At 41.0% G+C, this 24,469-nt stretch overlaps 1 protein-coding gene across 2 annotated transcripts in view; it reads right to left on the bottom strand.

The window, feature by feature from the left end:
- TMEM38B (transmembrane protein 38B) overlaps positions 1–23,178 on the bottom strand; it is a 44,980-nt gene extending 21,802 nt beyond the window's left edge. For both annotated transcript variants that reach the window (XM_083352513.1, XM_083352512.1), the window contains exons 1-4: positions 23,051–23,178; positions 13,957–14,113; positions 3,190–3,374; positions 1,471–1,558 (exon numbers count right to left, since the gene is read on the bottom strand). In XM_083352513.1, coding sequence (XP_083208639.1) covers positions 1,471–1,558; positions 3,190–3,374; positions 13,957–14,113; positions 23,051–23,159 — 539 coding nt within the window. In that variant the 5' untranslated portion in view covers positions 23,160–23,178. The remainder of the gene's footprint in view (positions 1–1,470; positions 1,559–3,189; positions 3,375–13,956; positions 14,114–23,050) is intronic.
- Between the last annotated feature and the right edge of the window lie 1,291 nt (positions 23,179–24,469).

The following is a 24,469-nucleotide window of genomic DNA, read 5'->3' as shown; positions in this document are numbered from 1 at the left end:
AGATGAAAAGGAATGCTATCAAAATGATTAGGGCAGACATGTCAAAGACAAGGCCCGGGGGCCGGATCCGGCCCGCGAAGTGCTTTCAATTGGCCCGTGAAGCCATCCTGGAAACAGTGAGGGAACGGCCTCCACTGCCTTGGCCCTGGCCCAGAGACCCTCCTTCTGCCAGAGACCCTCAGATCTGTCCCACTCCTGCCCAGGCCCCCATAGGCACCCTTGATGCGAACGATGTAGAGCTGGCCACGCCCACCCAGTAGGCCATACGCACTCTAGCCACGCCCACCCAGTAGGCCACGCCCACCCTGGCCATACCCACCCGGCCCCCTGAGGGCAACCGCAATGCTGATGAGGCCCTCAATGAAATTGAGTTTGACACCCCTGGATTAGGGGAACCACAACACTTCCCTTCCATAAAAGGGTAGAATGTTTGTTAGTCTTCGATTTGGAAAAAGGTGACCAAAGAGGGATGTATTTGAGGTTTAAGTTATGCAAAGTGTGTGGGCGGGGGAAATGGACAGGGAGAAATTATTTTCTTCTCTTAAAACACCAGTGCCACGATCCAAAGAGTTAATTGGAAGATTTAAAACAGATGAACGGAGACACACATAATTCTGGGAAATGCACGTCCACAAGATGTGGGAAGAACCATGGGATGACTTTAAAGAGAGATAAAGCAGGGGTGTCCAACTTATACAACTTTTAAGACTTGTGGATTTCAACTCTCAGAATTCCACAGCCAAGGTTTGATGATACTCCTGGAGTGGAAGAATACTTGATCCTTTCAGAGGCATCTGGTTAGCAGGATGAGAAGCAAAAGGTTGTTATATTCTAGAGGAAATGTATTTGCCAGCATCAACGTTCTCCACAATATACAACCTAAAGAATGCATTGCAAGACATTCACTTAATTCAAGAACTGCGCCACAGTATTTGGCTATCATTATTCATCTGAGGAGCAGTACAAAGACTTTGGGGATAATTATCTGAGAGTGCCAATTTGCCCATTTTTCAGTAAATGCAGAATTCTGCTAGGTTGCCAGTTGCAGTTTGTTTATATGACAGCGAGATTTTGATTTAGTAAATAAAGAAAGGAGCACATTTCCATAGTCTCATGTTATAGTCTCATTGTCACTAAATGAATTAATAGAATTCAATTATGCACACTCCAAAAAACTCCCACAGCTGATGTCCCTGAGATTCCTGGAGTTATCTGGCCCCACCGCTATTCAATTTCTGCAGTTATAAGGACATAACAGTGTTCTGCAATATGCCAAGTTTCAGTGTCATGTGCTTAAAGGTTTTTCAGATACCAAACTAGTGTGGAGAAATATCCTCTCAAAGGGAAAGAAATTAGAATTTTATAGTATTGCTTAAAGTTACATTAACTGAAGAGCTACTTTTACAGATCTTCCAATGGGAAAAAATGTCCCCAGAACTGCCAATTGTTATGTGCTTTTCACTGACTTACTATGACATCTTCAGCAGTTCATTAGTTTCAGGCTTCCATACACCTCTCACCAACTGTTCAAAGTTGGATATTAGACCGCCACCAGCTCCTGTAATTCAATACAAATTATTACATGCTTAAATTGGTTCAAAAGATCTTACGACACTCAATCCCACTTCTAGTTAGGACAACTGCAAATCCATCACATTACTTTCAGAGGCACAAGACAGGGCCCTTTAAGTTATAGGAAGAAATGAAATGACCTATTTTACAGTTATTGAAATTGGATCCTCAAATTGAGACTCTTTAGAAAGCATCCTATTTTGAGATGGAGCTTCACTCTGAAGTCTAGAATCTGTAATAGCCTTATACTGTAAGAATTCAGTAAGCTTTAAAATAAGGCAGGGCTATATCTCACTTGGCGCAAATAAGGAGAACTAATTGCTTATAACATGAGACCAATGTGCCTGAATTAAGAACTTGAAAGGAGGCTGCAGAAGGACTGAACTTTTCTCAGCCCTGTTATAATCCAATAGGCAAAACAGGTCAACAGGCTATTTTATGTCATGGAGCCCACTCCCAACGGACACCACCATCACCCTTTTCTTTCCCACCTTTCGTTTTCAATGGGGGGGGGGGGGAAATTGGAACTTCACAGTACAAAAACAATCCATCCAGCCCACTTTTGCACCCAATACAGTATAAATCCTCCTTGTGATCAGCTTATCAAATGCAACTACCAGGCTGGCCTGTATCCTAATCCTACATGGCCCCATTTGGTTAGAGAATACAGTAATGAGTAGAAATTGCTTCAGACAGGAAGCTTTAGGAGATATTTGGAGAACTATCCTCAGTTCCTCTAAGGAAGTCAGAAATGGCCAAATGTAAAATGCATCTATTACTGAAGAACTTTGAATCTAGTGTATGCCCAGATTGTGTAAAAAGGACTGTTTTTGGAAAGATGCTTATATACTTGACATCAGAAGCCATAAACACACACACACACACACACACACACACACACACAATGCTATATATTATTTCAATTGTACCTTCATTTATATGCTATGCTCGCTTTTTTGTTGCAACTGTTTTAAAGCAACAGCAATTTACTTTAAAAAAATAGCTTAACACAGGTAGCATCCTCACATACAACTTAATTTTGCACACATTTACTAGGCAGAACTTTCTGCTGAACATTTAACAGAAAGGCATAGCGCCAGATATGTGAAAAGGCTCTTGGCTTTATGTTCTTCAACTTATTTATATTCAGATATAGATGTGAATTACAATGTATATGAAAAAGAGAAGAGAAAATTGAGAAAAGGGATTTGATCAAATTAGAAGACATAGGGAAACTATCCAACATTAACTGAAAGGAAAATAAGACAATTCGGGGGGGAGGGGGGGAGGAAGCAAACTGTAAAGCTGGATTTGAGATAGAGAAAACTTGTTTCTATAGGTCAGCAATGTTAACCATTACAGTAGATTTTATCAAAAGGCTATGAAATAGCACCATAAAACTAAGACTGCATCTCTGGACATGTTGATGCTTCCTATAAAGGGAATTTATTTCTAATTAGCCATTTTCAGAGGGCTGAGAAGCTGAAAACAAATAACCCTGAACAGTTTTGTATGGAGTCAGCCTTTCTTCTCCAAATGGTCCCAGATACTCTCCATAAAACCAAATAAACAACAGCCCAAAAATTAGTCTTAGAACAGAGAGGTTTCAGATATTACCTCTGGCCCAACCAACTCCTATCATGATTAGCCAGGCATCTGCAAAGCGTTTATGCGCATGAACAATTCCACCTGTTATCTTCCAGGTTCTTGTCACTTCCTTCATTCCTGCAATCATCAGTCGTATAGGTGGAAAACATAAACAGCGGTAGGCTAGATCATGTGGGCAGTAAAATATAAGATACCTAAACAATCAGGAGGAAAAGGTTCAGTCTCCCAAAGATGCTCATAGCAAAAGAATGCCAACTATGCAAGCATGAAACACATTCTCAATTAAGAAACCTTCTTAAACATAAACGATAAGAAATAACAGATAGTGTGAGGCTGCACGCTCTTTAAATATGTATTGTCGGACTTTCAATAAATTAAATTTCAATATCTATTATCTTAGGATACCCGGCAAGTTAAACATTCATTTAAATATTGCTGCTCCTTATATGCTTTTTAAAAATGTTGGCTTTATTTCTTACTACAAAGTGATTTTTCAAATTTTATGTCTGGGAAAATTATATAGTGGATACCTAGCCTTAAAGGTGGCCTTAATATATAATATTGATGCCTTGTTTTTTTTTAAAAAAAATATTCTTTAGTTATGACTTGAGAACGTAGAATATGTGCACACATACACACCTCCTAATTATATAACTGCAAGACCTCATGACCTTACATGCATGTTCTTAAGCTTAACACTTTAGCTTAACCCCTGTATATAAAGAACTATGCCAGACACATCTCTAAGTCATATATGGAGTTTGTGACAGAAAGTTTAAGTACAAATAAGAGAAATGGAAAAAGAAAATGCAGATGCAGGATCACAATTCAATGGGGAGGGGACAAGAAAACAAAACACAGATTTGCTTCCATTTTTCAGGTGCTGCACTTCACACAATTCTTTTATTCCTTACTAGTAAAGGAATGGATTAGATTATAAAACAGTTTACAAAAATACCCCCCCCCCAAAAAAAACTAAGCAAGCCTGATAAGTCTACTTGAGTGAAAACCTACTAGTTCTAAGGAAAAAATCATGATTGCTTCAGTTGGGAGAAGCTTCAAGGAATAAAGAGACGCCATCAACGCTTCTTCAGCTTTTCCCTAAGTGCAGAAAGGTTTAGTGCAGTCAAAATGTATATCAAAATGTCTCAATATCAACTGCTGCCTTTCTGGAATTGAGTTCTGCTTATCTTTCTTTTAGATGACTTGATGCCGTTTCCCTCAGTTTCATCTCTCTCTGTCTGCTCCACTAGTATTTGGTAATCAATAAACTCGTTCAGTTCTTCTCTGCCTCCGCCACACCGGTCTCTGCCAATTCTATACTTTTTTGTTTTGCCCCATTTTGGAATCCATTCTCCCGTAAATTCGAGCTTCCAAACAATCCTGGTATTTGGGACAGCTAATAATTCCCTTTCATCCAGGAACAGCATCATTTTAATTACATAAGGTTTAGATTTTTTTCCCCCCATTTAAAGCATTAATTGTAAAGATGCAACTCTGGCAAGATGCATAAACAAAAAGAAGCAGATAAGAAAGAAAGAGAAGGAAGATGACAATCGGTTGAGCAAGAAAAAGCTACTCAACAGGTTACTGACTTCTGGCTATTCTGGCCAGGAGTTGTTCGTTCTTTCCTCTCTATTCCCAATTCCTTTTTCTTTTTTTCTTGTGATTTTTAGATTGCAACTTTGAAGGCGGGGCTGCTTTGTACCTATCTTTATAAGTTGCTGGGGCGGGGGAAACCTTACAAATACTGTCTCTCAAATGTCTACCAATCAGATCTTTATTTCAGACATAGTTCAGCATAAATCCTTCAAATAAATGCATGCTGATTTTGAAAGAGGCTCTTACACAGCTTTAGGACAAATCTGTACTTCCGAAACTACCAGGGCAGCATTGATGATTCCAGTTTTGTTCTTATTATTGACAAGTATAAATTATAAAACTATACAACAGCTTGCTTCTGCACAGGTAGATTAAACTCTACTGCAAGTCCAACTCAACTCCTGGTCTTTGTAATTTGCTTGAATTTACAGAAATGGCTTGTTCCTGCTTTGTTGGGGGGATGTTTTTAACTTCCTAACCTTGCTGCAGCCCTGGGATTTCTTATTCATTTATTTACTGTAAAAATTGTCTTAAGGCTGGCTGCCCAATTCTCTAACAATGCTGGGTAGCATACAGTAAAAACAATCATACAATTAAAAAGACAGTTTCCCACCACTGAAAGAAGAAAACCTATCACGAAAAGATGAAAATGCAACTCTTGGATGTATAGTTCAAGGCCTGGGGAAAGTGTTTAAGATTTTCAGAGCTCTTTAGAACATAAGCTAGGATTGGGCAAAACGTATCAGTGTTTATTTATTTATTTATTTATTTATTTATTTATTTATTTATTTATTTATTTATTTGTTTGTTTGTTTAGGGACTTACATGCCGCCCTATCTCCCGAAGGACTCAGGGCGGCTAACAACAATAAAATACAGAATACAAATATTTTTAAAAAATAAACTATCACAAAGCCCCACTAAAACCAATAAAAACATTAAAAACATAATTAAAAGCCCTTATCATCAGTCCAGGTCGGCCTGTTGGAAAAGGTATGTCTTGAGGTCACGACGAAAGGACTGGAGATCTGGGGCCATCCGGAGCTCCCAGGGGAGCTGATTCCACAAGGCAGGTGCCCCCACAGAGAAGGCCCTCTCATGATATACTGGCAGTGGCACACTGGACTGTAATCCTAATTGAATTTCAGTGCCTCTAGAGCAGGGGTGTCAAACTCAATTTCATTGAGGGCCGCATGAGTATTGCGGTTGCCCTCAGGGGGCGGGGTGGGTGTGGCCTGGGTGGGCATGGCCTACTGGGTGGGTGTGGCCAGCTCTACATCGTTCGCATCAAGGGTGCCTATGGGGGCCTGGGCAGGAGTGGGACAGATCTGAGGGTCTCTGGCAGGAGGAAGGTCTCTGGGCCAGGGCCAAGGCAGTGGGGGCCGTTCCCTCACTGTTTCCAGGATGGCTTCGCGGGCCACATGAAACCACTTCACGGGCCGGATCTGGCCCCCGGGCCTTGTGTTTGACATGTCTGCTCTAGAGAAAGATCTAAGCAATTTTCTCCTACTGTCCGTCCCCGTGGGTATCCATAGGGTTAGCCATTCAGTTCCTCTCAGTTTACTCATGCCAAGGAAAGCTCTCGTGCTCTTTAAATCAGTGTTTTTTTACACTTGGCAACACACTCGAGGGCCATACAACTCCCACAATTCCACACATCTGAAAGAATATCTGTAGCTCAGGGTTGAAATGAGGAGTCCTACTGACGCTCTCCGAGCGTGGTTGTTTTCTTGCAGACGTTTCATTACACAAACTAGGTAACATCATCAAAGCGAGTAACTGCATAATCAGTGCTAGGTAACATCACTAGGACTGATGACGTTACTTGGTTTGGATAACGAAATGTCTACAGGAAAACAACTAAGCTCAGAGAGCACCAAGGTCTCCACACATCTTACAACTGACCAGTTTTTGTTTTTGTTTTAAATGAAGTAGACATTTGTTTCCAAAGTTCCCTGTAAATTAAGGGAAGTAAACTCAACGTATTAGAATGCATCAGGTTGGGGAAGACTAGCTTACTGGTTTCAATGAAATCAAGCTACTGGTTTGCCTTAACTCTTTTGCCCACCCTTTTGAAATGTAGCCTCTTCCATCCTACCACAGGCCACGAATGGCTCTCAAGCCCCAAAGGCTGCACAACCCTGCTGCACATCATGTGTTTCCTAGGTTTATAGAGATTTCCTAAATGTTTAAAAGTGGTGTGTGTGTGGGACGGGAATGTCTTTGCTGTCTAAAAGCATAAAAGATTCTTGGCAGCTATACTGAGGAGGGTCTGTTTTGTGAAGTAGGCATTTCTAATATTTAAACTGACACCTGAAATCAGCAACTGGTAGAACGGGGAATGTAGGTTTACAAGTTATCAAAGGCAAAAAAAACAAACCCTAGTTAGAGAACTATTAGTGCCCATGGGGTTGTTGAGTTATCCAATTTGGGGAACAAGAAGAAGGTGGTCTGATTAGCCATCGCCTACCTTTTTTCAGAATGACCTGGAAGTTTAAAAGGTCATTTTCAGAGAAGCAGAAACGTGTGGAAAACCACGTTGGCAGAAAAATCAATAAGGCATAAAAGAGTTATGAAAAACCTTATACAGTAGAATAGAGTTCCCCAAGGTATGCGGCTTTGCGGACCAGTGGAGGGTGAGAGGGGATGGTTCTGCACAAGCGGCCGGCAATCATACACAGCTCCCTTTGCGCGAATGCTGTGTATGTGCACCTGCCGCTCATACGTGCTTGCCTGCTGCATGCGCAAGTGAGGATGTGCGCATGCTCACATTCGCCGGCCATTTCCGTGGCTTCAAACCCCTCACTAGTGGGCCGTGGCCCACAGGTTGGAGACCTCTGGAGTAGAAGATACATTTAGTCAAATCTGGTCATGATATCAGATACATCAAAAATATTTTGCTACTATTTTTATCCTTGGCTATATACATGTCATTAAATTGACAGGGATAGGAATGATTCCAAATGTTTCCATTTCCTTTTAGAAAATCTTAACCTTAACTTATATATTTCTAATTACTGTATACAGGTAGTCCTTAACTTATGACCAACATTTCTGCTGCTAAATAAGATATTTTTTAAGTGAGTTTTGCTCCATTTTACAATCTTTCTTGCCAAGGCAGTTAAGTGAATCACTGCACTTGTTAAATTACTAACACGGTTAGGTTAATCTGGCTTCCCGTTGACTTGGCTTGTCAGAAGGTTGCAAAAGGGGATACCCAGAGACGCTGTAACAGTCATAAATATGAGCAAGTTGCCAAGCATCTGAATTGTGATCACATGACTATGGGGATGCCATAGTCCGAAAAGCGGTCATAAGTCCCTTTTTTCAGTGCTGTTGTAACTTTGAACAGTCCCTAAACGGACTGTTGTAAGTCGAGGACTACCTGTATTTTTCTTTTGAATGTGTATAGTTGTATAGTTTTGATATTTAAATTATTATATTTTCTATATTCAGTTTGGAATTCAGGTAATAAATAAAATACTCTTCTAAAAAATGCCCTATGCAATTAACTAGGGGTCAGGTCCAGGGTATGCAACTTGGGGGCTAAAGGCAACACCAGATTTGCAAGCTCTCTCTTCTAGAGTAACCGGAGAGAGGTAGCAGCAGCAGGAGACGACCGTGTGTTTCAATTTGTATTGAAAAAAGATCTGCAAATTGAACAATACAATTCACCGCACAGTAAAACCTTGCTTAAAATTATGGCCATTGCCCTGATTTCTCTATTAGTTCACAAACGGTAGTTGTGTTAACCTAAAGACGGACATGCCCCTTTTGAAAAGCCCATTAGCTCAAACTACCTGCCAGTCAATATGATGCTGTATTGATTTATGAATTCATGTCACACACACCCCGTCACCTCAGGGGAATAAAATAACCTGTATTGTCATTTGCCTGCATACACAACAGCACACATTAAAAGTGATTAAAAGGCATCAGTTGGCTTCAACAATGTTTATGGAATGTCTACGGAATCCAAACTGGACTGATTTCTCAGCCCACGCAAAATTGTTCCAAATCAAGAGTTGCTTATAGGTCATAATTTTCATATCTATAGATAATCTATGTCAGAGATCAGTAACGTATTCAGGTGAAGGGTGTTTTTTAAAATTCTTTGTTGATGTTAAAGATACCAAAAAGAATTATACAATTCATTTTTAAATAGAGCAGTATTTATGAAATCTAATGTAGTAACAGTGAAATCTTGCAATATTTGTATAACTCAAGGGATCTGGACCAACATTTAATAGAAAAACTGGAATTTTGGAGATTCTTGAATGCCATCTAGTGGTGCTCGGCTATTATACTAGCAAACACTACGCTGTTGATCCTCAAGCTATGTGAAAGAAAATTCACTTTATTATTTTCTGGAGCAGCAGGTTAAATTCCATATAAACGAATCAGGCAAGCCAAATATGTATACACTGCTAACATTCAAGCCAAAACACATTCATGCATATGAATTTAAGAAAAGTGCTTTGTATGAATCCTTATTCAACATTAATATTTTTTTTCCTTGATAATGAGAATGACTGCTTGTAACAACATATTAGCATTACTCGTTGTATATTTACCCAATTTTTGGACATCCCTGCTTTCTAAAACAGATCACCTCAATTAAAAGAAAAAGACCCTGACCTCAGAGGTAAAAATTAGGAAATGAATTTTTTCAAAATCGAATAAAGGGACAAGTCATAAGCCAGTTATTTATATTTGTTTCAGCCTACATAAATCTTCACTTGCTCTATTGGGAACATTATGAGGCTCCCCTTGTAGAGGGATGTGATCAGATGGTTGCCTTTCGACTCCCCATAGAGCTGAAAGTCATAGTGCGACATTTAATAGGAACTAAGTAATGTCTGTGGAGAGCCCAAAGGTGCTTTTTCAGGAGGCAACTGGACTTTCTCGTTTTTCTTTGAAGACGTTTCGTTTCTCACCCAAGAAGCTTCTTCCGCTCTGACTGGATGGTGGGGAGTGGAAGGATTTGTATTCCTTTGCAGACAGCTGGTCATTTGCATCCTTTTAGAGCAGGGGTGTCAAACTCAATTTCATTGAGGGCCACATCAGCATTGCGGTTGCCCTCAGGGGGCCGGGTGGGTGTGGCCAGGGTGGGCGTGGCCTACTGGCTGGGCGTGGCTAGAGTGCGTATGGCCTACTGGATGGGCGTGGTCAGCTCTACAACGTTCGCATCAAGGGTGCCTATGGGGGCCTGGGCAGGAGTGGGACAGATCTGAGGGTCTCTGGCAGAAGGAGATGGGACCAGGGCAAGTGCCAAGGCAGTGGGGGCCATTCCCTCACTGTTTCCAGGATGGCTTCGTGGGCCACATGAAACCACTTCACGGGCCGGATCCGGCCCCCGGGCCTTGTGTTTGACATGTCTGTTTTAGAGAGTGGTTGAGAGCACTTGGAGGTTTACCGGTGTCCTCAGGGTCACCTGAGCAGTGCAAATGGGTGGGGAGCCTTCTTGGCTGCAGGATGTTTTTCTGCCCTGTGTCCCTTCACACTGTTGAAGACAGGCAACGTTATTGGGGATGAGTCTGTGTCGTCTGCATCTCGAACTGAAGCTCAAATGGTTCCTGTGGTCTGCAATGTTTTCGGGAAATCCGTTCATACTCCCAACACCATTCGAAGGGTGTTCAACCCAAAGTACATAACTAAACGCCTATGGAGATTCTCAGTCATCCAGGTCAGGGTTGTTCCGAAGGTGCTTTTTCAGGAGGCAACTGGACATTCTTGTTTTTCTTTCTTCTTTGTTTCACTTCTCATCCGAGAAGCTTTAAAGGTGAGATTCAAAGTTTTGGTTATGATCTTCAAGTCGTTACATGGCATGGGTTCGGGATACCTCGAGGACCACCTGCTGCCGGCGTCAACTCCCCTCCGCCCTGTGCGTGCCCACAGAGAGGGCCTCCTCAGGGTGCCTCCGGTCAGGGAATGTCGACTGGTGGCCCCCAGGGGGAGGGCCTTCTCTGTGGGCGCCCCGGAGCTATGGAACCAACTGCCGGTTGAGCTCCGGATGGCATCGGACCTTCGCTCCTTCCGGCGCGGGCTGAAGACCCACTTATTTGAACTAGCTGGTCTGGCCTGATGGGGAACGTTAGGGTTTTTAATGGGTCTTTTATTGTTATTGTATTTTTTAACCGGGCGCTTGTTTAATTGCTTTTTAATTTTTGTATTGTTATTTATATATGCCCTGTTCACCGCCCTGAGTCCTTCGGGAGAAGGGCGGTATACAAATTTAATAAAAGTAAAGTAAAGTAAGCTTCTTCAGCACTGAGTGGATGGATGGTGGGGAATGGAAGGATTCCACTTTCAGTTGCCTCCTGAGAAAGCACCTTTGGGGCAACCGTGACCTAGAGGATTGCGGAATCTCCATAAATACGTCTTGGAAAGGAACGGAATGCAGGGTCTCTGCAGCTGCTTCTTACCATGACATTCTTGCAGAGAGGCAGGGAATGAAGATGTCCATTGAGCTTGGTCTCTTTCTGACTGATTAAGTTAGAAAATTGAGCTTCACAACCATTTAAGTCTCCAATCGGTAGCCCTTCATACGCAAAGATCATTCTCCCGTAAGCACATCTCACCGTATCTACAATCCGGCTTCAGCAGCTTGGGATAAATCTCAACTTGTCAATCATCTGTGACAAGACTAGCAAAACATGGATTCAGATACCAAGTTAGTTTTTTCTGTTTATGAAAATGGGAAGGAGGCAACTCTGGCTCTTTCCTCTTTACCTCATTCCTAATACTACCATCACCACTGACGGAGATCCCCCAGCATCTTCAGGCAGCCCACAAGAACATACTGACATGTGTGGATAGATAGATAGATGATAGACAGACAGACAGACAGACAGACAGACAGACAAGAAAATAATTTGGAAACCCCATGGTATTAGCAGAAATTGTTCACATAAAAGAAACTTTGAAATCAAGCTACGTGTTTCGCAGAAGAAACTTTGTCTGTCAGGCCACAAACCAAATGGCTTAAGAGGCAAAGCATATTCTCGCCCTGCCATTAAGTACTAGCCCATATTTATTAGTGCTTGAGCTAAGAACCTTCTGTGGCGAAAGGAAACTGCACTAAACAAAATGTACTCAGCAAAATGCAGGCGGCAAGAAGTTAATTCAGCAGTTTATGTTGCAGCAACTGCAAAAGGCTGAGATGCAAGCATTCCAACACCATTCAATACTGCTAATGAGGTTTATTACTTAATGAGAGGCCCTAAAAAGAACAGCATGTATTTTATTTATGGGTAATAGGACATCAGTGTCAATTGCAAAGCAGGCTAAATGCTATTGCTGGGTCTCTTGGTTTGTTAAGTTCACATTGAAGTGTGCATAATCTTTGCTCAGGGTATCTTGTGTGTGTGTGTGTGTGTGTGTGTGTGTGTGTGTCTGTGTGTGTGTTCTCTATTCTTTGTGCCTTACATGTTAAATTTCAAGCAGTCACAGGAAAGGCAACTGCCATAAAGGTAACAGATTGCTGGCTTCCATTTATAGTCTAAGAATGGATGTAGGCAGCCTGGCTGACCCAATTTTCATTTATGGAAAGCTAAACACCACTGGGTTTCAATTGCAACTTACTCCTAAGCAGCCTGTAAGAAAAGCATCAATGAACACACTTTAAATTCTAAAATCTAAAACCAGCCTTTTCCCCCTAGCATTTTGTTCTACATTTTGCTTATAGACAGATGTACCCATCCATCATGTGAAAATGGCCCATCTCCCATCAGAAATATGAAGTATATCTTTAAAAAGAAAGTACTGCATCTAAAATACCTTCAATGCACTTTTTTTTTTAAAAAAAGTGAATTATACTGGTTAAACAATGTTGAGTTGCTAGAAATGGAGAGAAGGAAGGAAGGAAATAGGGAGGGTCTTGCTGGCATTGGACTACAAGTAATCCTCGACTTACGACTGTAGTGAAGTCTGCCTACCAGTCATAAATCATGACAATGTCATGACCTTCTTTTGATGATCATTAAGTGAATACTGCAGTCGTTACGCCATCCCAGTTCACTATAGGTACAGTTTTACCCCCCAAAAAAAACCAGAAGTAAATGTTGGCTTTCGGCAAAACTGTCATAAGGCACAGTCAAGTGACCACATCTGACTGTGGGGGTGGGGTGCAACCATCAGAATTTCAAATTTGGGTCATAAGTAGCTCCAAGCTAAGTCCTTTGTAACTTTGAATGGTCAATAAGCGACCAAGTCATAAGTTGAGAACTACCCATAACAGATTACGCCAACCCATCAGCGTTATTCAATTATTTTTTTCATTTATTAATTTATTGCCATACAATCACAGGATTCTTGGAAGTTTCCAAAATTTGTTTGCAGGGGGACACACACACACAAGTATATATATTTATGATAGAGACAGAGACAGAGAGAGATAAAAAAAAAATCCTAAAGCAATTAAAACCCAGACGCAATACAGTAAAGGATATTTGTTCCAAAAGCCCTCTGGAAAAGCTCTGTCTTTAGCTTTTTCTGGAAGGCAGATACTGTGGGATCCAAATAAACACCCAAGAGGAGGCCATTCCAGAGGGACAACTCCATATAATGCTTCAGTCTCCCTCTCTCCCTCATAATAGTTCTATGCAAAATTCACGGAATATATTTTCACAGTCTGGAGGTTAACTACATATTGTTAATTGTTGCTTTTATGTCTGTCACTGTATATCAAATGCTTATTCTTTTACACATTCCTAATTTCTTTCTTAGAAATCCAAAGTGCTTAATAGTTAAGAGTTAAATGATTACTAATTAAGAGTAGTTAGCAGTCATTAATTAAATAATTAACAATTAAATAATTAATAATCTTTCAATTTATTAAAATGTCTAGACAGTTCCTTATATTTAAAATCAGACACTGTTTAAATTATCCACAAATCTATCCATCAGAAGACTTTTTGTTCTCTCGAACTAAAAAAAGCTTTCTCTAGGATGAATGGTGGTTTTTTTTCCCCTTTCCAAATTACTGATAGAGCTGTAAACATATTTATGCAAATTTGCTCGATTAACAATCAAAAATTCACTGACAGATTCCTTTAAGCAGATGACAACTTTAAAATGAACTCTTTATAGCGTGGCTTCAAGCCATATAAGCAATAACTTTGAAAACATGTATTATTTATCAAAAAAAATGCGCCGTGTATTAAAAGTTGCTTACCAGACGGATGAGGCAAGGAAGACACCTGTGGTGTTGGCAAGAAATGCAATGGGAGGTTCTGCTAGCATCAGCGAAGATAATATGGACCCACCAAAACAGTAAAGCATAGCACTAAACCAACAGGCAAGTGGGCTGCCATATGCGACTTCAACTACTCCTGAAAACAAGAGAAGATACAAACAGCTCTTTATAAGGAATTTTCCTTTTAATTTTGCTGCAAAAGGAGAAAAGCCAACCCACGGTTCTTTAAATTGCCTGATCGGCTTACTGGGCTAATGGCAATAGCACTTAGACTTATATACCACTTCCCAGTGCTTTACAGCCCTTTGGTTCACAGAGTCGGCTTATTGCCCCTAAACAATCTGGGTCCTCATTTTACCGATCTCGCAAGGATGGAAGGCTGAGTCAACCTTGAGCCGGTCAGGATCGAACTCCTGGCAGTGAGCAGTGAATTAGCCTGCAGTACCGCGTTCTAACCACTGCGCCACCCTGGCTCCACACATTGTTTAATAGCGCCTTGTTTCTTAAGCCACAATGATCCTGCTTTGCAGACCAGAGCAGCATGTTGTAAGGAAAATAAGGGGTCTGAGAGGGGGAAGCTCTCAGTGAAGAAACATTAAAAACAGGAACCTTTTTTGGTTGGTAATCAAAGCCACGGGAAAGGATGTGATGGAGGGATATAGTAACCCTATAAAAGGGCAGAATAGCTTAAGAAAAATGGTGGAAGATATGGGTTAGATTCAGTGAAGGCAAGGAGGGGAACACAACAGAGTCACAACCTTCCTTTTAGTGTATACTATAGATCAGTTTTATTCCTGACACTGCCTTATGTTCCTCAGCTGGTTTCACTTAAAAACCAACATTTCTAATGTAGAAATTAAAGGAGTTTTAATGTTATTAATAAAAAAAATAAACTAATGCTTATTTAAATGCTGCCTTCAGATCTTTGGCTGGAGTGAGATGAATAGAAGAGAATAGAGCTGGAAGGGACCTTGGAGGTCTTCTAGTCCAGCCCCCCCCCCTCAAGCAGGAGAACCTGTACCATTTCAGACAAGTGACTGTCTAGTCCAGACATGTCAAACTGCCGGCTTATGGGCCGGATGCCTCACGCCGAAACTGCGCCCACCCCATCGCCGTCAATGGGGGAAAAGTCACGATCCGTCACGTGATGTCACATGACATCGCGAGTTTGACATACCTGGTCTAGTCTCTTCTTAAAAACCTCCAGTGATGGAGGGCCCACGATTTCCAAAGGCAACCTGTTCCACTGGTTAATTGTCCTCACTGTTAGGAAGTTTCTCCTTAACTCCAGGTTGCTTCTCTCTTTGGTCAGTTTCCAATCATTGTTTCTTTGTCTTGCCCTATGGTGCTCTGGAGAATAGTTTGACCCCCTATTCTTTGTGGCAGCCCATCAAATACTGGAATACTGCTATCATGTCACCCCTAATCCTTCTTGTCTTTAGACTAGCCAAATCTAAGTCCTGCAGCCGTTCTTCTGAAGTTGAACACAATGTGGGAGATTAGTTTACATGAATTTGATCAAAGTGGTAGAGCCCTTGCTTCAGTTTGCTGCAATTATGAAAGGGATCATAGCGCTACTCAGAAGGTGAGGGCCAGAGATGGTCAGAGTATACAAATAACTCTAAGTCAGGGGTCTGCAACCTTGACAACTTTAAGACTTGTGGACTTCAGCTCCCAGAATTCCTCAGCCAGCTACGCTTAGGCAGCTACTACTGAACAACATGGATCTAGCACTGCCAGAAAGTCAGGCTGCAGGGGAAAGAAATTCAGTCCAAATTTGTCCTTGGTTAAAAACTAACTAATGCAGAATTTACTGTGGAAATTATTAATACAGGGGTCTTCAAACGTGGCCCTTTTATGACTTATTTTTGTTTGTTTATTTTATTCAATTTATATACCGCCCTTTTCCCGAAGGACTCAGGGCGGTTTACAGGGCAAATTAAAAAATACAATATACAGATTAAAATACAATTAAATTAATAGCCCCAACACTTTAAAATTAAATTTAAAACCTTAAAAACCCCTCAGTCCAGGTCGGCCAGTTCAAATAGCCAGGTTTTTAGGTCCCGGCGAAACGAACGAAGGTCGGGGGCGATCTGGAGTTCCACCGGCAGCTGATTCCATAGGGCAGGCGCGCCCACAGAGAACGCTCTCCCCCTGGGAATCACCCGCCGGCACTCCTTGACCGGCGGGACCCTGAGAAGGCCTTCCCTGTGGGAGCACACAGGACGATGGGAAGTTGACGCTGGCAGCAGGTGTTCCCTAAGATAACCCGGACCCATGCCATTTAGGGCTTTATAGGTCATCACCAGCACCTTGAATCTCACCTGGAGGGCAACTGGAAGCCAATGCAGCTCGCGAAGAGGTGTTACATGGGAGTATCGGGAAACCCCCATCACAACTCGCGCGGCCTCATTCTGCACCAGCTGAAGCCTCCGAGTGGTCCTCAAGGGCAGCCCCATGTAGAGAACATTGCAGTAGTCTATCCAGGAGGTCACAAGCGCATGAGTGACTGTACGTAGGGCATCTCGGTCCAGATAGGGCCGCAACTGGTGCACCAGGCGAACCTGGGCAAAAGCCCCCCTGGCCACGGCTCCTATATGATCTTCCAAACTGAGCTGTGAGTCCAGGAGGACGCCCAAGTTGCGGGCCCTATCTACGGGGGGTAACACCTCACCCCCCCATAGTTAACGATGGAATAGACTGATTAAACCAAGATACCGGTATGCACAGCCACTCAGTCTTGCCTGGCTGAGGAATTCTGGGAGTTGAAGTCCACAAGTCATAAAAGGGCCAGGTTTGAAGACCCCTGCATTAATAGTACAACTTGGGGGGAGAGAGAGAGAGATAAAATCTTGATTGTTTTGAAGACAGCAACAATTGGGAGGAAACGAAGAAACCTCTCTGTAGAAAGTGTTCACTCCTCAATCATCACGAGTCACGAACAGCTTGGTCTGGAGAGCTTAGCCAGGAGGAACGCATATTATTTGATCTACTGCTTGAAGGTGTTACCTGATATAATTTGTATTCAAGGGACATAGAAACTGGAAACCTTGAATTTTAGAATCTGAAATTATGCTCTTCTTCATAAAGCAGAGCAGATTGGGGGAGGCGGGCATATTCTCTTTAAGGAAAGTTTAAACAATTTAGACTCGATTAAGCTGAAATTTCAGAGGGAATTCCTTTGAAGAAATCACACTAATGTTTATAATTCAGGTTTCCTGATATAGGATTGAATCATCCATTGATACATACAAAGGGATTTTTTTTGATGTGGGCATTTCAATCATCATAGCTCTTTACGGGGCAGTGATAACTCAGATAGGAATGGATGGGGATTGTTGGGAAACTTTAGAGAAAAGTTTGAGTTGATTCTTTTTAAGAATGGAACCCCCGGTCGGTTTGATTTGTTTATACATAAAGTTTCTTCTTTAGATTAAATGGTTTCCAGATGTAGCCTGCCTCATTGTGGCTGGGAAGTTCTCCAAGTCAATAATACAGGAAGTGATCATTTCCCCACTTATTTCTTATGAAAGGTAGGTTTTTACTGATTAGGCAGGGGTAGTCCTTTGTGGATTTGACAAATACAAATGGGTTTCTTCAGACAAAACTATGTAAATTCTGTTGGATTTATGATGAGAAGAATGATTCAGGGGAATTTCAAAATATTTATATTGTGTGATATAGTTACAACAACTAATCAGGCTATGCCTAATAAAATCTAAAAAGAAAAATCAAATGTTGGTTTCGTGATAGGTTGCTGAATGTGCCAAATCTACACAAGTAGATGAACATTTTCAAGATATGTAGTTGTTGATGTTAACAATCAAGAAAAGAACGCTGCAAAGACAGAACTATAATGAGTATGTGGAACCTAAGAATCAAGACTAAGGTGGGGAAGTTCAGTGCAGTAAAAAATGAAATGAAGACCTCTCAGATATTAACAAATTGAAATGGACTAGAACTAGACACTTTCAATTAGGAGATTATGCTGTTTACTGCAGGAGAGTCCTCCACTTACAACAATTGGGCCCAGAATCTCGATCGCTGAGTGAAGCAACATGTCATGAGACCAATTTGTACAACAACTATGATCCTGACTGCAGTCCATAAACACTGCACAGGTCATTAAGCCTTAGCGCAGGGGAGAGGGTTGAGGCCTCTTAGGTGTGGTGGGGCAAGGAAGGAGCCCAGAGCTCTAAGTACATTCACAAGACCCAGGCCCTTTCCCCAACGGGGAGAACAGTAGTACGAATGATGGTATTTCCTAACATTTTTGCCAGATCTGAGGGTCCGTTCCTCCAGCATGCTAAGAAAATCCATCATTGCGCTGGAAAAACGGGCCTTAAATTTGGCAAAAATGCTAGCAAATGTTCTGGAGGACTTATGACTATGTTGAAATTCTAGAGATGTCCACGACAAAAGATACCTCAGAAGATATACCGTATATATAAAAACCTTTCAAGGTGAAGTTAGATCAGTTATTAGTAATTGTTAAGTTGTTATCCTTGAGAAGAACCAGCTTTACTTCCCAACCTTCTGGACGGCTAAGCAAGACACCTAGCGAGACCTCACTGGAAGAAGCACAGCCAAAATTTCCCCTCCCTTTTTGGAGAGTCTACTACAGGTTGGGAATGGGAGCAAAACACTTCCATTTTTCCATACTTACAAACTGTACAACTCCCAAACAAAATTCACTGCAATTTAAGAGAACAATCCCAAGTGCCAAAGGCTGCAGGAAGCCCGAGTAGTACTCCCCCCTGCAATAAACCATGGTTTGACAATCTCAATCTCCGGTTTACATGTAACACTAGACCAGAAATCTGCAAGTCATGTGTTGCTTTAATATAATCTGTGAACTCAGACTGCTGTCTCCAAAAAGAAACTTGATAGGTTTTACTGTCTGCAAGTACTCTACTGCAACAATAAAATAGCATAAAAGAAACGTATAAATCTTATCACAACTCTTTAAAGGAATGTAGCATCGGGAATCTTTCAGTTTGTCTGAATGTTTCAATCCTTTATGCCAGCAGTTGCAGTAGGCAATTAACCCCAAAAATGTAGCATATCTTTGGAGTTTACTTTTTTATTTTATTTGCATTTTAAATTGACTGGTGGTAGACTGCTTTGATAAGACTACATTTGGAATACTGCCTCCAGTTTTGGTCACCACAATACAAAAAAGATGTTGAGATTCTAGAAAGCGTGTAGAGAAGAACAAAGATGATTAGGGGACTAGAGGCTAAAACATAGATGACCTATTGCAGGAACTAGGTACGTCTAACCCAGGTGTCAGCAACCTGAAACAGTGAAAGAGCCACTCGGAACCGGTTCCCTCACAAAAGGAAAAACTGGGAGCCACAAAAAATGTGTGCACACGCGCGTACATGCGCGCATGCACAGAACAGGGTTTGACTGAAGAGTGGAGCCAAGGTGAGATATGCACCTACCCTGCATATTTGAATTGATTGGTTGAACTTTTTTAGTCCCACTTTTTTGTTTTTTGGACTTCACATGGCAGAGGACTGGGAGCCGCAGGAGTCGGCTGAAAGAGCCGCATGGGGCTCCGGAGCCGCGGGTTGCAGACCTGTGGTCTAACCTAACTAAGAGAAAGATTAGAGGTAACATCTGGTTAATTCAGCCAAAAATAAATAAATCAGTCTTTAAAAATTTGGTCAGCCTTTTTATGCTGGAGATTAGTAAATAGCAGAAATATTAGTGCAAATGCTCTGGAAATCTCTCCAGAGACGGTTCCTTACCGATTAGTTATTATTGGTGAACCAGATCATTGAGATGAAGTTATGGTTTCGAGACCTTGGCGTGTTGCTAAATTGTTCTTCTAAAAAAGTGGAATTTTTCTATTTATGAAAAACTTTGGATTTGTGCCCTTTTTTAAAAGCCCCCAAACACTGGGAAATGCAACTACATTTTGCATTTTTGCAATTTACTGGGGATGGATCTTTACAAGCTGCGAATAAATTTATGTGTAAGAGTGCTGGGGTGGCATCCAAAGAGACAGTTTTTATCCTTTCTTTCTAAAAAAAATAATAATAATTTCCATCAATTTGGAAAAAGTAATGTTAGAAAATGAAACTGAAGATGGAAGTGTACTGTTGCCTTGCAAAAAATTTGTACATGCCACAAGGCAACCTGGGAGTGCTTTAGAAACTGAAATGAAGAGGCCACTGAACATTATTTTACACAATAATTACATTAGCATAAAAACAGCGTCCACAACAGATGGCAATACCTACCCAATGATGTCCATCTTTAATATTCAGTTTGTATTTTATTGCTCAGATAGCTTAGTGCCCATATCAGAATGGTATTCATAAAACTCAAGAGCTGTAATTTTTTTAGAATTTTTTTTTAATTCCGCCTTCCTTTTTATAAATAACTCAAGGTGGTGAACACACTTAATACTTCTCCTCCTCCTATGTTCTCCACAACAACCCTGTGAGTTGGGCTACAGAGAATGACTGGCCCAAATTCATCCAGCTGACTTTCATGCCTAAAGTGGAGATTAAAATTACTAGTTACTAGTAAAATAATTGTTACTTTTTTATATCCTTGCAACCTCAAATATTAGAAGTTTTAAAATTTAAAATAGGTAGTGAAATAGAGATAATTGATTTTTGCTGCATTTTTCAATTCTGTGTGTGTGTGCATGTATATATATATATATATATATATATATATATATATATATATAGAGAGAGAGAGAGAGAGAGAGAGAGAGAGAGAGAGAGAGAGATCTTGTCGCAATGTGAGATGGCATTTTTCTCACATAAATTGACTCTGAATTTATAGCTGAACTATGAGCTCCAGTCCATGATAACAAGAAGTAAGTCACTAAAGGTTTCCAGCTTAGGTGACCAAGGGACAGAATCAAGAATGGGACAGATCATCTTGAGAATCAAAATTCAATTTAGATAGATTATGACAGAGGATATGTGTATGTGTGCACACCTAATATTATTACTGTAGTGTTGACAACCAAATTCCAAGAATCATTGACCTTTACTAAATCTTGCAATTTCTGCCTTTGTTTCCCCTTCTCCAAGAGAACATTTATTTAATTTAGTAAACAAATTTATATTACTGCCCAAGTTAGACATAGATGATTCTGAGTGTTTGGCAACATTGAAAAATTCATCACACTATAAAACTTTTTTTTAAAAAAACCCACCCCTGCCCATGGCAGCAACAACACAACAAATCAGTCTGCTCCATTTTCATTCATGATCCCTAGACACATTGACAAAACATTTTTAGGGCCTTTCCAAAAAGCAACAAAATGGGGACCAACCCTACCTACAGTGTGTGTGAAAATATGCATCCAGAACAATGCAGGTAGTCTTCAACTTACAATTGTTCATTTAGTGACCATTTGAAGTTACAACGGCACTGAGAAAAGTGACTTATGACCATTTTTTACACAACCCTCAGAACATTCCCCCATGGTCAAGTCATGAAAATTCAAAAGCTTATCAACTGACTCATATTTTTGACTGTTGCAGTGTCCTAGGGTCATATAATCACCTTCTGCCATCTTCTGACAAGCCAAGTCAATAGAGAAGCCAGATTCACTTAACAAAGGTGTTATTAACTTAACAACTGCAGTGATTTGCTTAACAGGTTTGGCAAGAAAGATCGTAAAATGGGGCAAATTCACTCAAGTGTCTCACTTAACAACAGAAATGTTGGCCTTAATTGTGGTGCTAAGTTGAGGACAAGCTGTAAAGGAGGGAAAAAAATGAGTCAAATCAGAGCAACTATATTTAGCTGTTTGAGAGATGAAGCAGGCAAATGTATGACTATTCATATGAACTAACTCCCCCAAATTTGCTGTCTTCTGATGTTACCTCAAGTTACCTTGTCATTCTGCTAAAAAAAATGAAGCTAATACTCTGCATGCATTAAAAATAGAAAATTATCTCACAGATTATTTCCTAGTGGATGTTACATAAAAATAACTCCACTGAGTTGGTCAAACATCTCTCTTGCCCAATATTCTACTTCTAAAAGTAACACCAAGTGCCTTTGGTAAGCCATTTACTTTATACTGAACCTACTACACAAGATAATTTCCACTTAACACGGCCGAATAATCGCTGCAGAACTTTTAATCCTCTCTTTTTAAAAAAAAACATTCAAATAAATAATTAATAGCTTACAAAAACTATGTGAAGTTTTACTATCAAGAAAACATGACACACTACAATAAAATAAAATCCTTCCAGCTAAGCCACTGACTGATAGGTGTTAAGGTTTTTTTCCCCCCATCAAATGTATATGAAATTATTTGTGATCCAATTACACAGCCTATATTGCTTTCATAATATTACTGAAGTCCTTTTAACCTCAGACAAAAACTTGTATTATTCCCCCCGAAGCAGTTGATCAGTTGTTGTTTTTTATTTAAAAAAATAAAGAGTACAAGTATTGGTGTGTTAGTATGCTTTATAAAGAATGTTTTATATTTTTGTTAGAATTATAATTTGAACCTTTGTAAAACTGTGAAAGTCACTGAAAACAAGGTATACCTTTTTTTTAAAAAAAATAGGGGGGGATTTTCTACGTGTTTGTTCATCAATAAATTTCACGAATGTCGAAGTTCATTCCTTCATTACGCTGCGTATTAAGTAAAAAATAGCCATTTTGTCCATCCATAATAACCAATCCTCCAAATTTATTTATTTATTTATTTATTTATGGGATTTATATCCCGCCCTATCTCCCGAGGGACTCAGGGCGGCTAACAACAACAGAACTTAAAGGTCTCTGTACAGTAAATTAAAAATAAAAATTTGAAATAAATTAAAATAAATCAAATACCAAAAAAAATATAAAAAAATAGGAAGTTTAATTTTTATCTGGAAAAAGTGTTAACTCCCTTCAGCCTAAGCTAGTAGTCTTCATATTAAACAAGGGTGAGTGGCAAGCCCTTGGTCGCACCTTAGGAAAGCTTGTTGACTCTGGACATGCTCAGGAGCTATGGTTGCTCCTTCCGGAACTCCTAGAACTAAAGACAGGTTTTCTACTCCGGACCTCGGCCTACTTACTCACTCACCCCGCTGCTCCTTCAGAGACAGGATGGAAGCGGCGTAATGCGCTAAGTCAAAGAAGGGAAACATGGGCAACCGAGAGAAGCGCAGCGGCAGGTCCCCCAAGAGCTCCATCGCGACAGCTTCTGGGGCGCATGCGCCAAACCCTTGTCAAGCGGCGTGCCAAAAACGCCGAGGTAAGCTTGCCCGAGAAGGGGGCGGAACCAATTTTAAAAAGGCGGGGTTGGAGGCGGACTCTAACGCCCATCCCCGTGCTTCACGGCCTATTGGCGCGTGCCAGAATGTGGACATGGGGAAAATTAGAAATCCGCCCATCTTTGCTCCTAGGGGCCAAACCGCCCCTCAGGAGGGAGGGCGGAAGAAAGAAGGTCGCGCCACGAGCGGGGGAATGATTGGCTAGGTTCGAGTCTGACGTCGTCCAAGGCTGAAAGGCGATTGGCTGAGCTTTGTTAGGCGGGCCGAGAACGCAGCATTGCCGAGAGTTAGTGATTTGGCGGTAGCAGGAGCGCGCATTTTGGGCTACGGCAATCGATGGAAGCGCTTCTCGTTGAGATCCCTGAGAAGTAGCAAGAGTAGTTGCTAACCGCCGGTCTAGGTTCAGTCTATCGCTTGTCTTGGAAACGAAGTGAATATCGCAAAATCGAGATAAAAGGAGCAAAAGCTACAATATAACCGTACTTAACACTATATTGAGTCCTTCGGGAAAGGGCGGTGTACAAATCCAATTAAATAAATAAATAAATACATTAAAAAGGGCATTATAGACTTCGCTGGTCAACCTATTAAAGCACCTGAAGGCAAGGCATGAAGCAATGGATGGAAACTAATCAAAGAGAGAAGCAACCTAGAACTAAGGAGAAATTTCCTAACAGAACAATAAACCAGTGGAATGGCTTGCCTCCAGAAGTTGTGAGTGCTTCACCACTAGAAGCTTTTAAGAAGAGACTGGACAGTCACTTGTTTGGAATGGTAGGGGGGGGGGTCTCCTGCTTAAGTGGAGGGTTGGACTAGATGACCTCCAAGATCTCTTTCCAACTCTGTTATTCTATTACTGGGTGGATGCCTTTTATTTTTTTTATTTTAATTCCATTTATATCCCGCCCTTCTCCGAAGACTCAGGGCGGCTTACAAGCTTAGCAGTAGCCTTCATTCTATGTATATGCCTGCTTATTAGGGTTTTCACACACACCCCAGCGGCATTATTACAAAGTCAGCTTAATTGCCCCCAACAATCTGGGTCCTCATTTTACCTACCTGGGAAGGATGGAAGGCTGAGTCAACCTTGAGCCTGGTGGGATGCGAACCTGCACTAATGGCAGGCAGCTGGTGTTACTTAAGGAGGCATTAGCCCACTGCTCTACCAAGGCTGTTTTGGACGTTCTGGGCTACAAATCACAGATATTGATACTTGTCCCGTAATTGCT

This window comes from Vipera ursinii (genome assembly GCF_947247035.1).
Source record: "Vipera ursinii genome assembly, chromosome: 2".
NCBI lineage: Eukaryota > Metazoa > Chordata > Lepidosauria > Squamata > Viperidae > Vipera > Vipera ursinii.
The sequence above is the reverse complement of the archived record's forward strand: the minus strand, read 5'-3'. Positions and strand labels throughout refer to the sequence as shown.